Source organism: Labeo rohita, chromosome 2, assembly GCF_022985175.1.
Source record: "Labeo rohita strain BAU-BD-2019 chromosome 2, IGBB_LRoh.1.0, whole genome shotgun sequence".
Lineage (NCBI taxonomy): Eukaryota > Metazoa > Chordata > Actinopteri > Cypriniformes > Cyprinidae > Labeo > Labeo rohita.
The window spans coordinates 8,170,906-8,184,138 of NC_066870.1; the positions used below are offsets into that span (position 1 = coordinate 8,170,906).

Consider the following 13,233-nt stretch of genomic DNA (forward strand, 5'->3'; position numbering starts at 1 on the left):
TTTTTTGTTATTATGAGAAGTATTCAGAAAGGGACTGAAAACAAACAATGTGTTGTACGGAGCCACTAAAGGGACATGGTTAGCCACGCTAGCGGTAGCCTGTTACATTAGAGTACATTTCACTTTACCGCATAAACAGAGTAAGGAAAGATGACTGATAGGATGATGGTGAATGATTTGCAGATCCTGAGCACCACTGACAAACATCTAATCTTGTAAAATATGTGGTAAGTACTGTCGCTCTGTGTGCTCTTGAAAGTAAAACACAAAGCACACTCAAAAGCAGTTTCATCTCCCCACATATTAATAATGGCTTTTTGATGTCTACAGTTTGTGTATAGTATGATTACCCAATGATATTGCGAGAGAAAGCATTGATATATTTTTTTTTTCCTCCCATCTCGTATTTAGGGGTTTCATATTACGTCATTTCTTTCCAGAACACGGTGTGACTGCATTCAGACACATCACTAATGGAAGCGTAAAGCATTTTAGATTTATTAGGATTATGTAGATTTATTATTTCAATGAATTATATATTTAGTCATTTAAGACTTAAAATCAACACTTTATGACAAACATGGTCTATCTTTATTTATTTACTTTTTTGTCATTCATTTTTAAACAAGTCAATAGCAGCTTGATGCAGCCAGACCTTTTGCCTTTTTGTACAATTACTAGCCAGGACAAAGGGAAAATTCAGTGCATTTCATGATGTGAAATCATTAAGCATGTAATTCCAGGGTTGGTTTAACTGCTCATATATTTGGGGTTTAATTATAGCTCAGCACCCTGTGATTTCATCTCTCTGTTTTCTCAGAGCAGGAGACGTTTGTCTCTCAGTCAGCAACTCACTGTTTGGAAAATAGCTGGGCCACCATGGATCAATACACCACCAAGAGAAAGACTCTTAGCGTAGTAATCTGGGTCTAGCTGCAGTGGCCCATATTGCTTTATTTCTCACCAATTCTCTCTTTCAATATCATACCATAGTGCCACACTTGAGCTGTTCTGTTCATTGTGTTTTCTCTCCAGACAGAGTAACCTGCTTTCAAATATTGTCTACAGTGTTGCGCAAACTGGAGATGAGAAAGTGGTCTTGTATTGTGCTATAACAAAAATGCGTGCATACTGTAAAGCTGTAAACATTATGATTATAGATATAAACAGTATGCATGTTAACATGATTTTAGTGTAAATAATAATTATAATAATAATAATCATTTCCAAATTTGCCTGTGTAGATACACTACCAGTCAAACGTTTTTGAACAGTAGGATTTTTAATGTTTTTAAAGAAGTCTCTTCTGCTCACCAAGCCTGCATTTATTTGTTTCAAAATACAGCAAAAGCAGTCATACTGTGAAATATGTTTACTATTTAAAATTACTTCTTTCAGAATATATTTTAAAATGCAATTTATTCCAGTGATCAAAGCAAAATTTTCAGAATCATTACTTCAGTCTTCAGTGTCACATGATCCTTCAGAAATCATTTGAATATACTAATTTGCTGTTCAAGAATTTAAAATATATATATATTATTATTATCAATATTTAAAACAGTTGAGTAAATGTTTTCAAGATTCTTTGATGAATAGAAAGATCCAAAGATCAGCATTTATCTAAAATAAAACGTTTTGTATCATTGTACACTATACCTTTCAAAAGCTTGAAGTCAGTATAGCTTTTGAATACTTCTGTTGAAATGAAATGAGTACTTTATTTAGCAAGGAAGTTTTAAATTGATCAAAAGTGATGATAAAGACATTTGTAATGTTACAAAAGCTTTCAGATAAATGCTTTTCCTTTGAACTTTCTATTTATCAATGAAACTTGTACTCTGCTGTTTTCAACATAATAATAATAATAATAATAATAATAATAATAATAATAATAATAAATGTTTTTGAGCAGCAAATTTAGAATATTAGAATGTTTCTGAAGGAACATGTGACTGTAGTAATGATGCTAAAAATTCAGCTTTGAAATCACAAGGAAAAAATTACATTTTAAAATGTATTAAAATAGAAAACAGTTATTTTAAATAGTACAAATATTTTAGTTTTTTTTTTTTACTGGATTTGCTGTACCTGTGGGTCAGATAAATGCAGGCTTGGTGAGCATCTTTAAAAAACAAAGAAACAAAGAAACCAAAAAAAAAAAAAAAACATTAAAAAGCTTACTGTTCAAAAACTGGTAGTGTATATCCAAATATACAATATTTTACAATATTTACAATATTTTCATAGTATCACTGAATTACTTTTTTATTTTTGTTTCCTGTTTTAATTTTAGTTTTAGTAAATTTGTTCTTTGCTATTTTTATTTCTTTTATTTTTATTTCTTTATTTATTTTAAAACGTCTATGTTTAATTTTATTTTAGTACATCAAGTTAAACTAACTGAAATTTATATAAAATACATTTTTTAATTTTTATTTCAGTTAATAATAATAATAATAATAATTATATATATATATATATATATAATTATTATAAAACATTTTTTAATAATAATATACAATAATTTATTCATTGTAAAAACCCTGAACAACAAATGTTTTTTGGCAGTGATGCCACAGAAGAACCATTTTGGTACCCTAAAGAACCATTTTTTTTTCTTAGTGTGAGGAAAATTTTAACAGTCTAGAGAAACTTTTTTGACTGTTAACAATCTTTCGCGGAATGTAAACGTTCCCTCGATGTTAAAGGTTCTTCATGGAATGATGCATTTAAGAGTGTACCTAAAAATCTAAAATCTAAAATGACTGTAAAATGGTGGAAACAACTGTACAACTTTAATAATACACAAGTTTTAATAAGAAAATGTAAGTGCTTTTATAAAATAAGCTTCACATTTCTGCTTTTAAATCCTCCATAAATTTGCCCTGTTCACTTCTATTGTAAGTGTCTTGTTGCAGCCTTGACTTTTTGCTTTTTTAAAGAAGATTTGAATTATTCAGCATTGTAATCAACAGTATGCCACAAATGCTGTTGAATGAACAACTTCTGAACCTGAAGTATTCCTTTAATTAACCTTTTAGCTATTTAGCAATGTCATTTAAAGCTACATCATTTCTCTGTTTTTAAAATAAACTCAATTACTGTGGCCAGATCAATTAAGATAACAGCCCTATTATTACTGGAATGTAAACATTTTTCTTGTAAACATTTTTCCCACTTGCTGTTTTTCAAAGTGACACTAGCATAAATCTGGACGAATTCTTGTGCTTCCCCTCAAGATGGACAGGCATTTCAGTATTTATACACACCGAACACTAGCTTTTGCAATAATTCAAGCTATAATAGGCCGCCTCATCACTCATAGCTGCACAGCGTATCTGCAAACATTTGTGCATGCAACAGCAATGCCAACTTGTCAGTCATCTGGGGCGCATTAATGCGACGGCTGCTTTAACAGTCCCGACGCGTATGTACATTTGCATGACTGACAGGTGCAGCGCGGTCATGGTCAACCATGCGTGGCCTCCTGCTGTGCCGCCATAATTACACCTGTATGCGTCCTGTACACCTCTGACACGCTCCTTTCCAGACTGACCACAAAATAATGGATGTTGGGTTTCTATTTCATTTTTATATGCTCTGTCTTGCCTTCACGCTGCTGCATTTCTTGTGGATCCTTTCGCATTCCAGCTGGATTCATCTAAAAATATTTCTGTTTTGATAAATGTGAGAAAGCTCGATCAAAAGTGCAAAATCACGGCGCATATTACTTGTCATTTTTCTGTCTTAACACTGTCTTGTTTATTGTTCATGTTAAAACATTTAAAATCATCCTCACAATCAAGTACAATCGTTAGCGCCTTTTATCTTCTGTATAACGGTTTTAGTAGTGTGCAATGCATTTGGGAAATTTTAATTATCTTAAGACCAAAGCAAAACAAAGAATGCAATAAATAAATAAATAAATAAATAAATAAATCTACAAATACAGAAATCCGGTGTCAGATAATAAAATAAATAAAGAACAAAAAGATTTAAAAATAATGTACTTTGAAATTAAACTCATTATACCTTTCTGTGTCCTTAAACACTTCTAAATATTATACACTCCTAAAAATAAAGGTTTCAAAAGGGAGTTTGCACAGCAATGCCATAGAACCAATTTTGGTTCCAAAACATACACATTTCCACCCATTTTAACTTGAAAACTTTAGTTACATTTATTCCTTAAATGTTTTACTTTTTAAGTATAATAAACTTGGTTGTACAAGTCATTTCAACTTGAATTACAATAAACAAACTTAAAAAATATATAGATAAAAATCAAGTTGAATTTCAAATAAATTATAAAAAAAGATGAAACATAAGTTAGTAATCATATCATTTTTTTCATAGTCAACCTTTCTGTGGACAGTTCTTAAAGGGGTCATCGGATGCTAAGTTCACTTTTTCATGTTGTTTGAACGTTAATGTGTGCTGGCAGTGTACACTGTAAAAAAACTACTTGTTGAGTCAACTTAAAATAATTTGTAACCTGGCTGCCTTAAAATTTTAAATTCAGTCAACTCAAAAAAAGTTTATTCAACTTGAAATGTTAAATTATACCAAGTGACAACTTAGATATTTGAGTTGAATCAACTTCAGATTTTAAGGCAGCTGGGTTACTTACCCATCTGTTAAGTTTAGCAAACACAAATATCTAAGTTGTTACTCAGTACAACTTAACATTTCAAGTTGAATAAACTTATTTTAGTTGACTGAACTTAAAATTTTAAGGCAGCAGGGTAACAAATAATTTTAAGCTGACTCAACAAATTGTGTTTTTTATTTTTTATGATGTTTTATTAACAAGGTTCGGGAGGAGCGCGTCAGATACCTAGCCTAATTATCACAAGAGGAGCTCACTCAAGTTAATCAACGCTACAATTTAAATACAGCTGAACTTGCCTCTATCCATTTGATGGTTTATCAGCATCCCACCACCACCCTGGGTTCGGGCCATCTCTGGGTTCGGGCCATTCCCGAGCTTGGAGCCCTTCCCCGGACAGCACGCCAAATATGCATTACTATACTCCGGCTAATTATATGTAAGCGTGAACTCGTGAAACAGTGTATGTATAAATCTACCCTATAATGATAGAAATCCATGCAGTGGTTTTTAATTAATCTGTAAAAATAATATCCCCTTTTTCAAATCGAGCCGTTCTCAGATGCCTGTCGGTGTGACGTCACACAGACAGAGGCCGCTCCTACGATAGTTGATTGACATGAGCTCTCACCTCAGACCAGCTGTCACAGTTCAGTAACTTTCCATGTTTTGATGCCAGAGCAGGGATGTAAGTTAGACAAGAATATCTCAGGTTGAGCGATTGAGGTGTTGTGTTGCTGGATGTAATAATGAACATAGTGGTCGTCATTTACTCCCAATATCTGAGCCGCTGAAGATGCAGTAGATTAGGTTTGTTTGTGAATGGAATGCGCCTCCCGATCTACGTATCCGTCTATGTTCACGCGAATCATTCATGATCCAGCTTCACTTACAGCAGAAGTGAGTATAAGTGTTTTTTTATGAATCTTTGCGATCGCCTTTCCTTATAACGTGGTAGTTAGGAAGTTTAGCAGCTAAACGTGGCTAAATGCGGCTAAATGCGGCTAATATACATAAGACCGTCTTTCCACAGAGAGAAGAGAGGGGCGGGGTGAGCAAAGCTCATTTGCATTTAAAGGAACAACCCCTTAGAATGAGATGATTTTTGCAGAGCTCATTTTGACAAGGTAAAAAGGGTGTTGTTTTACAAAACCATTGAGAATTTTTAATCAAAGTATATTAGAGACTTTTCATTAAGACCCTAAAGAATCATATCAACTTGTGGAAAATGGGCATCCGATGAGCCCTTTAAAATAACCATTATTTTCTTTATATTTTAATAATCTAAAAGAGCCTTTGTTGCAGTTAAAACCCAGCAGGCACCAGACGTCAACATAACGTCAGGTTGACGTTGGACCTCAGACGTTGCATTTTGGTTGAGAATGGAAATCGGGTTGGCGTCACTTTGACGTTGACTTAACGTTGGATTTTGGTTACACAAATTAAACACAACAAAATATCAACATCAGCTGACGTCGGTATTGCACATCAATTTAACATTGACATTAGACGTTGAATTTACGTTGAATTTTGGTCACCCGACGTTTAATCAAATATCAATGTCTTATGACTTTTGTCAATGAATTCTGACATTATGTGCTTGCTGGGAGAGTTCCAAGGATGTTGAACTTTCCTAGAACCATCAAATGCTAATAAACAACCTTTATTTTTAAGAGTGTAAAGGTCATTAATACACTGCACATTACTGGGTTAATTATTTAAGCCAACACGAATCAAAAATTGCCATTGTTTTTACTCTCTTAGTGTACTTTTTAGGCCTCACTCCGAACAGTTGATCTAAAAGTTAATTTAAAAAAAAAAAACTGTCTTCATTATCTTATCAAAATTAACCCAAAAATAGATTTCATTGCAGTTCCTGTTCTGCAGATGCCCTCCAACTTGACATAGAGACCACTTTTCACAATCAAATCAATTCCATTTGGGTAAACTCAAGTGGCACCCGTCTGTTCTCTCACTGACTATTCTGTTTCACTCAGAAATGTCTCATTATGAAAGTAAAATAACTTGCGGATGCTGTTTTACGTTGTCTTTAGCACAATGTTCGTTGCAGGCGGCTCCTTGATCCAGAGCTCTTTGATCTGCCACCATTTCTAATTTTTCCTATACTCTGCACAATACTAAAAACTCCCAGTGATACTCAATTGATAAAAGTTTCTGAAATATGAATGCGTACAGACTATTGGAATGCCTTTTGTACCTAAAGAAACAATGATTGTGCAAAAGAAAAGGTTTAAGCATCAGTTCTCCTCGTGTCTCTCAGTCAATCCAGCACGTAAAGCTCCATCCACACGGCAACAGGAATTAGCCAGTGATCCGTCTGAGGCAGTTTGAGATTTTTCGAAGGCTCTGGTGAGAGTCACGTCTTCTGCGATCGGGGAAAGGCTGTGGTCGCCGTGCTATTTCTCGGTAACGGCGGAGGACTCCAGTCCGGCTGGTAGAAATGGATGTTGAATGTCCGAGCCCAGTTGGCAAAGACCCGCTTCTCTGTGATGAAGCGATGGTGGCTGCCTCGCCGGCCCCGCTCGTGGGAGATGTACATGGCGCATTCGTCCGGACCCGTCGGTTCGTAGTAGTGATATGGGACAGAGTGGTGCTGAGACTCCCTGTGCACAATGAGAGCAGAGATTAAAATGGGGATCGTGTTAAGGTACCATTACATTCCCCGATTCCCAAATTAATCCTGAGATAGATATCCATTTTCAAGGCAATTAACCTGATTTGGTTCAGAGAATAACTGGCTTTAAGGGGAATAAATTGATTTTATGTAATACATTATGGTTGCAAAATGGCTGGGGGGAGAGGTCATGTCTCAGCGGGGAACCACAATGAATCATTTAATTTTCGGCTCTCTGTTATTTTTCTCATAGCACTGGTACACAGCGGGGGCTGCCGTGACAATATAACCCACACTGCAGGAAGAAAATCCTGAACAAACATGTAGATGGATCAGATCTTTGACCACACTGGAAATCTATGATTCACAATACAGTTTAAACATGGAAATGAACAGAAAGTTTTATAATTTTGAAACACTGCCAACAACAAAATGTGAAGGTGTAAAATGAAGAATAAATATTAAAGAAAATGTTTGTTGATTAGTGGCCTGTATCTAATAGGAATACACAATAGATTTTATTAGTTGATTATTTTATTTTATTTTATTTTTCTTATAGGCCTACATCCTCATTTCCCCCAGTTTTCATTTAGATTACATTTACTCTAATCTAATCGTTATTTATTTTTCATATTTGTTCATTGGTATTTAACAAGATGATACATAATAATGCATTCAATGAAAAATAAGAGATTGCACATTATCTTAATCTTATCTTCAAAACACTAGTGATTTATTAAAACAGTTAAATGTGATATTTTAACAAATCTTAAAATAATAGCAATTGAATATCTATTTTATACACGTTGTGATGCCTAAATTCGCTTGTAGCATTTAAAGGACTAGTTTTTAGAGTTTTAATTTTAATTTAGACCCACGTTTATTTTTTGTTTAGACAAAATAGTATAGATTTGTATATTTAAAAAAAAATGCTATAACATTAAAATTAATTATTGGCTTATCCTATCAGACAGAATTTTAATATCAGTGCATAATTATTTCTAGGTCAGTAATCAAATCCATAAATTTGTAACATTAATCTTATAAATTCAAATAAAGTAAAGGTCAAATGTTCTACTTAACTACACCACTGATCAAAAGTTTGGGGTAGGTAATGCTTTTTTTTTTTTTTTGAAAGAAATTTGTACTTTTATTCAGCAAGGACACATGCAGTTTATCAAAAGACTTAAATTGCTAGTTTTATTACCGTTATACCTCCTATTCAGAAAAGAATTCTGAAAAAAGCATTACAGTTTCCACAAAAACATTAAACAGAACCATTTCAACTATTATAATAGAAAATGTTTCCTGAGCACCATTTTAGATTCAATTTTAAACTGTCATAAAATTCCACAACATTGTTTTTACTGTATTTTTTTGAATAAATGCAACATAAGAGATTTTCAGAAACACTAAATAATTAAATATATAAAAAAACACCTCATGTTTTTGAACGATAGTGTATGTAAAATCACAAGAATGCAAAAGAAACTTTTCACTATTGGTCTCAGACATTTGGACCACGCTGTATGCTGAAACCCAAAAGCAAAGCAGCGAAATCTGACTTACCTACAGAAATCTGGAGGCACCATGCCGTACACATTGATCCTGTCACAGAGCTCTAAAGCAATAGTCATTGTGAACCAGCCTGTGCTTAACCACGAGTTAGAGATTCTCCTGAAAAGACAAACAGAGAAAGAGTGTGACTGTCTGCTGAAAACAATAGAATGAATACCAAACTACGAGGCATGCCGTAGTTAACATTCCAGAAGATATTTCCGTTAGAAATTCCACACACGCAAGCCCAAGATTCTGTTGCGTTTAGAGTGCTGTCCAGCTGTCAGGATCATTTCTACAACTGAACGTTATCATCAACTGCTCATCAGTTCTGCCAACTTGCCGTCTGACATGAAAGCCCTAGTGAATCTTTGACAAATAACACATTAATAAAGAAAAACAAACAGCATTAGTGAACAACAACCCGGACGTGATTGATTAGAAGCCTCTGATTACAGTTAAATTATCTCAGACAACAGAGCATCCACTGTCTGGCAGATGCAACATAAATAATCTCTCGTGCATGGGCTAGAATATACAATGGAATTAATCAACATCTAAACTGTAACCTCTGCACAGTAAGGGGCTGCTCACACAGAACGTGTTTTTGCATACCACTGCACTGCTTTTCCATTGTGTATTTATTTATTTCTTTATTTCAAGCACAGCATCTAACACATGACATTGCATTCAAAAAAATGCAGCGCTTAAGGTAAACAAAATTCAAGTTAAAAAATGCTTTTATAGACAGTGTGTGTGTGTGTATGTTTTAAATTCCACTGCCATGTGTCTCGTATTTTTAAATGTAAATTTTGGGGTTCTGGAGATGTTTTGACATGTCCTGACTTTTTTTTTTCAGTATCTTAAAAACACATTAACTCTTTCCCCACCACTGACAAGATATCTCGTCAGTTAAGAGACAACGCTTCCCTGCCATTGACGAGTTTTTACGGCAATCCGCGTTCTAGTTGTATTAAGGTAAATAAAGCCCTGGCGCATGAGTTATGGGACTTGCGGGTCTACCAGGTGCGAATATAAGACAATCGGCATCAATGGAAGGATCAGAGAAAATGTAGATCATATCACATATAAGAAGTATACATCTAAACAGACTCCGATCACTCATGTTTAACCATTTTGAGTCTGATCAGTGAAGTTGTCAGTGAGGGAGATGCCTTTATAGACACTGAAACTTATAGTTGTGTCGTAGATAGACCAATAACCTGTCGATTTGGACGTGTATATGTATGTATGTATGTATGCATATATGTTTGTATATATAAAGAGGTAAAGAACCTGGGTGTCATTTTGGACTGTGATCTGAGTTTTAAGTCTCATATTAACCAAGTTACAAAAACATGTTTCTATCATTTAAGAAACACTGCCAAGATTTGTCAATTTTTATCTTTTAATGATGCTAAGAAACTAATTCATGCATTTATCTCGACTAGATTATGCTGTGTATACTGGTTTACCTAAGGGTTCTATAGTTGAGCTGCAACTGATACAAAATGCAGCAGCTAGAGTATTAATGAAACTGAAGAAACGAGAACATATTACACCGGTTTTAATGAAATTACATTGGTTACCAGTGCACCAAAGGATTGATTTTAAGATCCTTATTTTAGTTTATAAAGCATTGCATAACCTGGCACCTTCTTATATCTCTGATTGTCTGTTAAGATATAATCCTAAAAGAATGTTACAATCTTCTAGTGCTGGACTTTTAGCATATTACACAGTAAATCTTAAGCGATCTGGTGGTACCTCTTTTAGTCACTATGCTCCAAAAATTTGGAATTGTCTTCCAAATGAAGTCCAGTAGTATTCATATTTTAGAAAAAAATTTGTTAAAACATATCCTTTTAAAGTTGCCTATGAGCATAATAGTGTGTGAAGTGTGTGTATTCCTATTTATTTATTATTTTTTTCTTTTTCTTTGTTTGTTTTGTTTTTTGTTTTTTGTTTCTATTATTATTCTTATGTTTTGCTTATACTTGTTGAATCATTTGTACCATGCTGATGTTTTTATTTTTATTCTTATGCTTGTGAAGCACTTTGAGTTGCATTTTATGTATGAAAAGGGCTATACAAATAAATTATTATTATTATCATTATTATTATTATTATTATTATTATTATTATGTGTGCGTCATCTATATATGTGTATATATGCGTACGCACGTGTTTATGTGTCTGTGATATACATAAATGTATATCTTTGTGTGTGTGTGTGTACATATATTTGTATGTGAATAATTTAAATTATTCATATCGTCTCGGTTACAACTGTAACCCTCATTCCCTGAAGGAGGGAACGGAGATGTTACGTCAATACTGACGTATTTGGGGCCTACTTGGGGGCCCAATCACCTCCGAGCTTTAAGAAGAAAAGGCCAATGAAATTGGCGAGTGGAATTTGCATGCTAAGCCACTCCCCCATACATACGGGTATATAAGATGCCGGCATGCATCCACTCACTCAGGTTTTATGCTGAGGAGCCGAGAGACATCCCGGCATTCAGCGCAGTTCAGGATTGTGGCAGGAAGGATGTAACGTTTCCATTCCCTCGTTCAGGGAATGAGGGTTACAGTTGTAACCGAGACGTTCCCCTTCAGTCGTTCTCTACGACGTTACGTCAATACTGACGTATTTGGGGTCCCTCTGGAAAACGCCACAATCCTGAACCGTGTTACGTAGTTGAGGTACAAATGCTGACAGGCAAGCGTGTCAGGACAAATGAAGCTCAACACGTAACCTTCCCAACGGCCTGTAAGCCAGATAATGGCCCACCAGGGGTGCCAGGTATCAGAAGCAACCGTAGGGGGGGCGGAGCACAGTGACAAAATTTAACGCCATGTGGAGACTAGTACAATAAATTATTGCTTTTTTAAAAAGGATATTAGGGGGAACACGGTGAATAGCCATGGAGAAATGCTAAGACATTATGCCACAACCTTCAGGGGGCGAAGGAGACCCCCTGTCGGAGCACAGTCCCGGACAACTCCACTCTAATCCAGACTGCGGGGCAATGGAGGGCCCAGACTTCACAGAGGGGAACAACTGGGAGAAGCGCACGGATCTGTAAGGAATGGCGCAGCAAGCCGACACCGAGCTGTCCTCCCGCCACTTAACTGAGTTACCCGCCACACACGGGAGGACACAGCTCAGCGCAAGAAGAATCTTGCGCAGTGAAGGGTGTCGCCCGGCCCGCAGCTCCAAATGTTTGCTAAAGAAGCGCTGTGCACCACGCCTGGGAGGAGTACCCTTCATAGAGAGGACTCGACTCCAAGGGGGCACAGCTTACCTCGGCACTAAGAAGCCGAGGTGAGGCCCAAATTCCATCCAATGGCCAACTTCTGCTTGAGGACAGCATTCCCCGTTTTTCTGCTGACCCGTAAGCAAACAAGAGCTGCTCGGAACAACTAATGCTCCGCATGCTCCGTAATAACGTGAATAGCACGAAGGACACAGCAATGCTAAGGCCGGGTCTGCCTCCTCCGGCGGCAGCGCTTGCAGGTCCACCACCTGAACCCGAAGGTGAGAGGTGGGGAACCCCGGGCACATAACCAGACTGGGATCTCAGAATGCGTGAGAATAGCTGGACCTAACTTAAGGCACTTCCGTTGAAAAATGCATGCAGGTTCTCCACCCTCTTCATGGAAGTGACCGTGTTCAGGAGTGTGGTCTAAGCGACCGAATTTGTAGCTCAACTGATCTAAGCGGCTCAAAGGGGATGCTCCGTAGACCTAAGAGGGCCACGGAGAGACCCAAAGAAGGGATAAGGTGCAATCCTAGAGGGACTTATCCCCTTGCACCCTTCAAGAACCTGTCGGTCAGGTGATGCCTCCCTAGGGACAACCACCCACAGCATAATTTTTCTTTTTGATATGCTGAGATGGCCACAATGAACCCTACAGTGGAGGGAACATCCTTCGGTCCAACTGCAAGAAGGGAAGCACAACTCTGAGTGTGCCATAGTGCCATGCCCATCTCAGGATCCAGTCGATTAGTCCGTGCTGCAGCAATCTCACATGGAACAGCCGAGCGAACAAAAGTGGCTACGGCCGCCATGTGTGTCAGGCCTCTGAACACTTAGAGGGACCGCTGTCCTGTGACTGTAGAATCAGGCAGTCCAGCACCAACTTTTTCAGCTGACGTGTCTCGACCGGTATCCATACTCCATGCCGAGGAAAGAGGGAGCTCAGGGCTTTTTTTTTTTTTTGAGCTCACCCCTCTCTCGGTTGACCCAAAGTCCCTGTGGCTGAGGGAAGACCCGTACTGATATGTCTGACCCCTAAAGCAGGCCAGAAAATGATCTGCGTCAGGGCAATCAGAGCATAACAGCACGCGTCCTTCAGGTCGAAGCTGTAACCCAATCCTGGCGCTAAGAACAGAAACATGTGTTTCTATATCAGCCATTCGAAT

The 13,233-nt window shown here is 36.7% G+C and overlaps 1 protein-coding gene across 1 annotated transcript in view; it reads right to left on the bottom strand.

Annotated features, from left to right (window-relative positions):
* Positions 1–2,552: 2,552 nt before the first annotated feature.
* The window catches only part of st6galnac5a (ST6 (alpha-N-acetyl-neuraminyl-2,3-beta-galactosyl-1,3)-N-acetylgalactosaminide alpha-2,6-sialyltransferase 5a), a 58,797-nt gene continuing 48,116 nt past the window's right edge, over positions 2,553–13,233 (bottom strand). Inside the window, exons 4-5 of the mRNA XM_051093219.1 lie at positions 8,817–8,924; positions 2,553–7,236 (exon numbers count right to left, since the gene is read on the bottom strand). Of these exons, the coding sequence (XP_050949176.1) occupies positions 6,990–7,236; positions 8,817–8,924 (355 nt within the window). The 3' untranslated portion in view covers positions 2,553–6,989. The remainder of the gene's footprint in view (positions 7,237–8,816; positions 8,925–13,233) is intronic.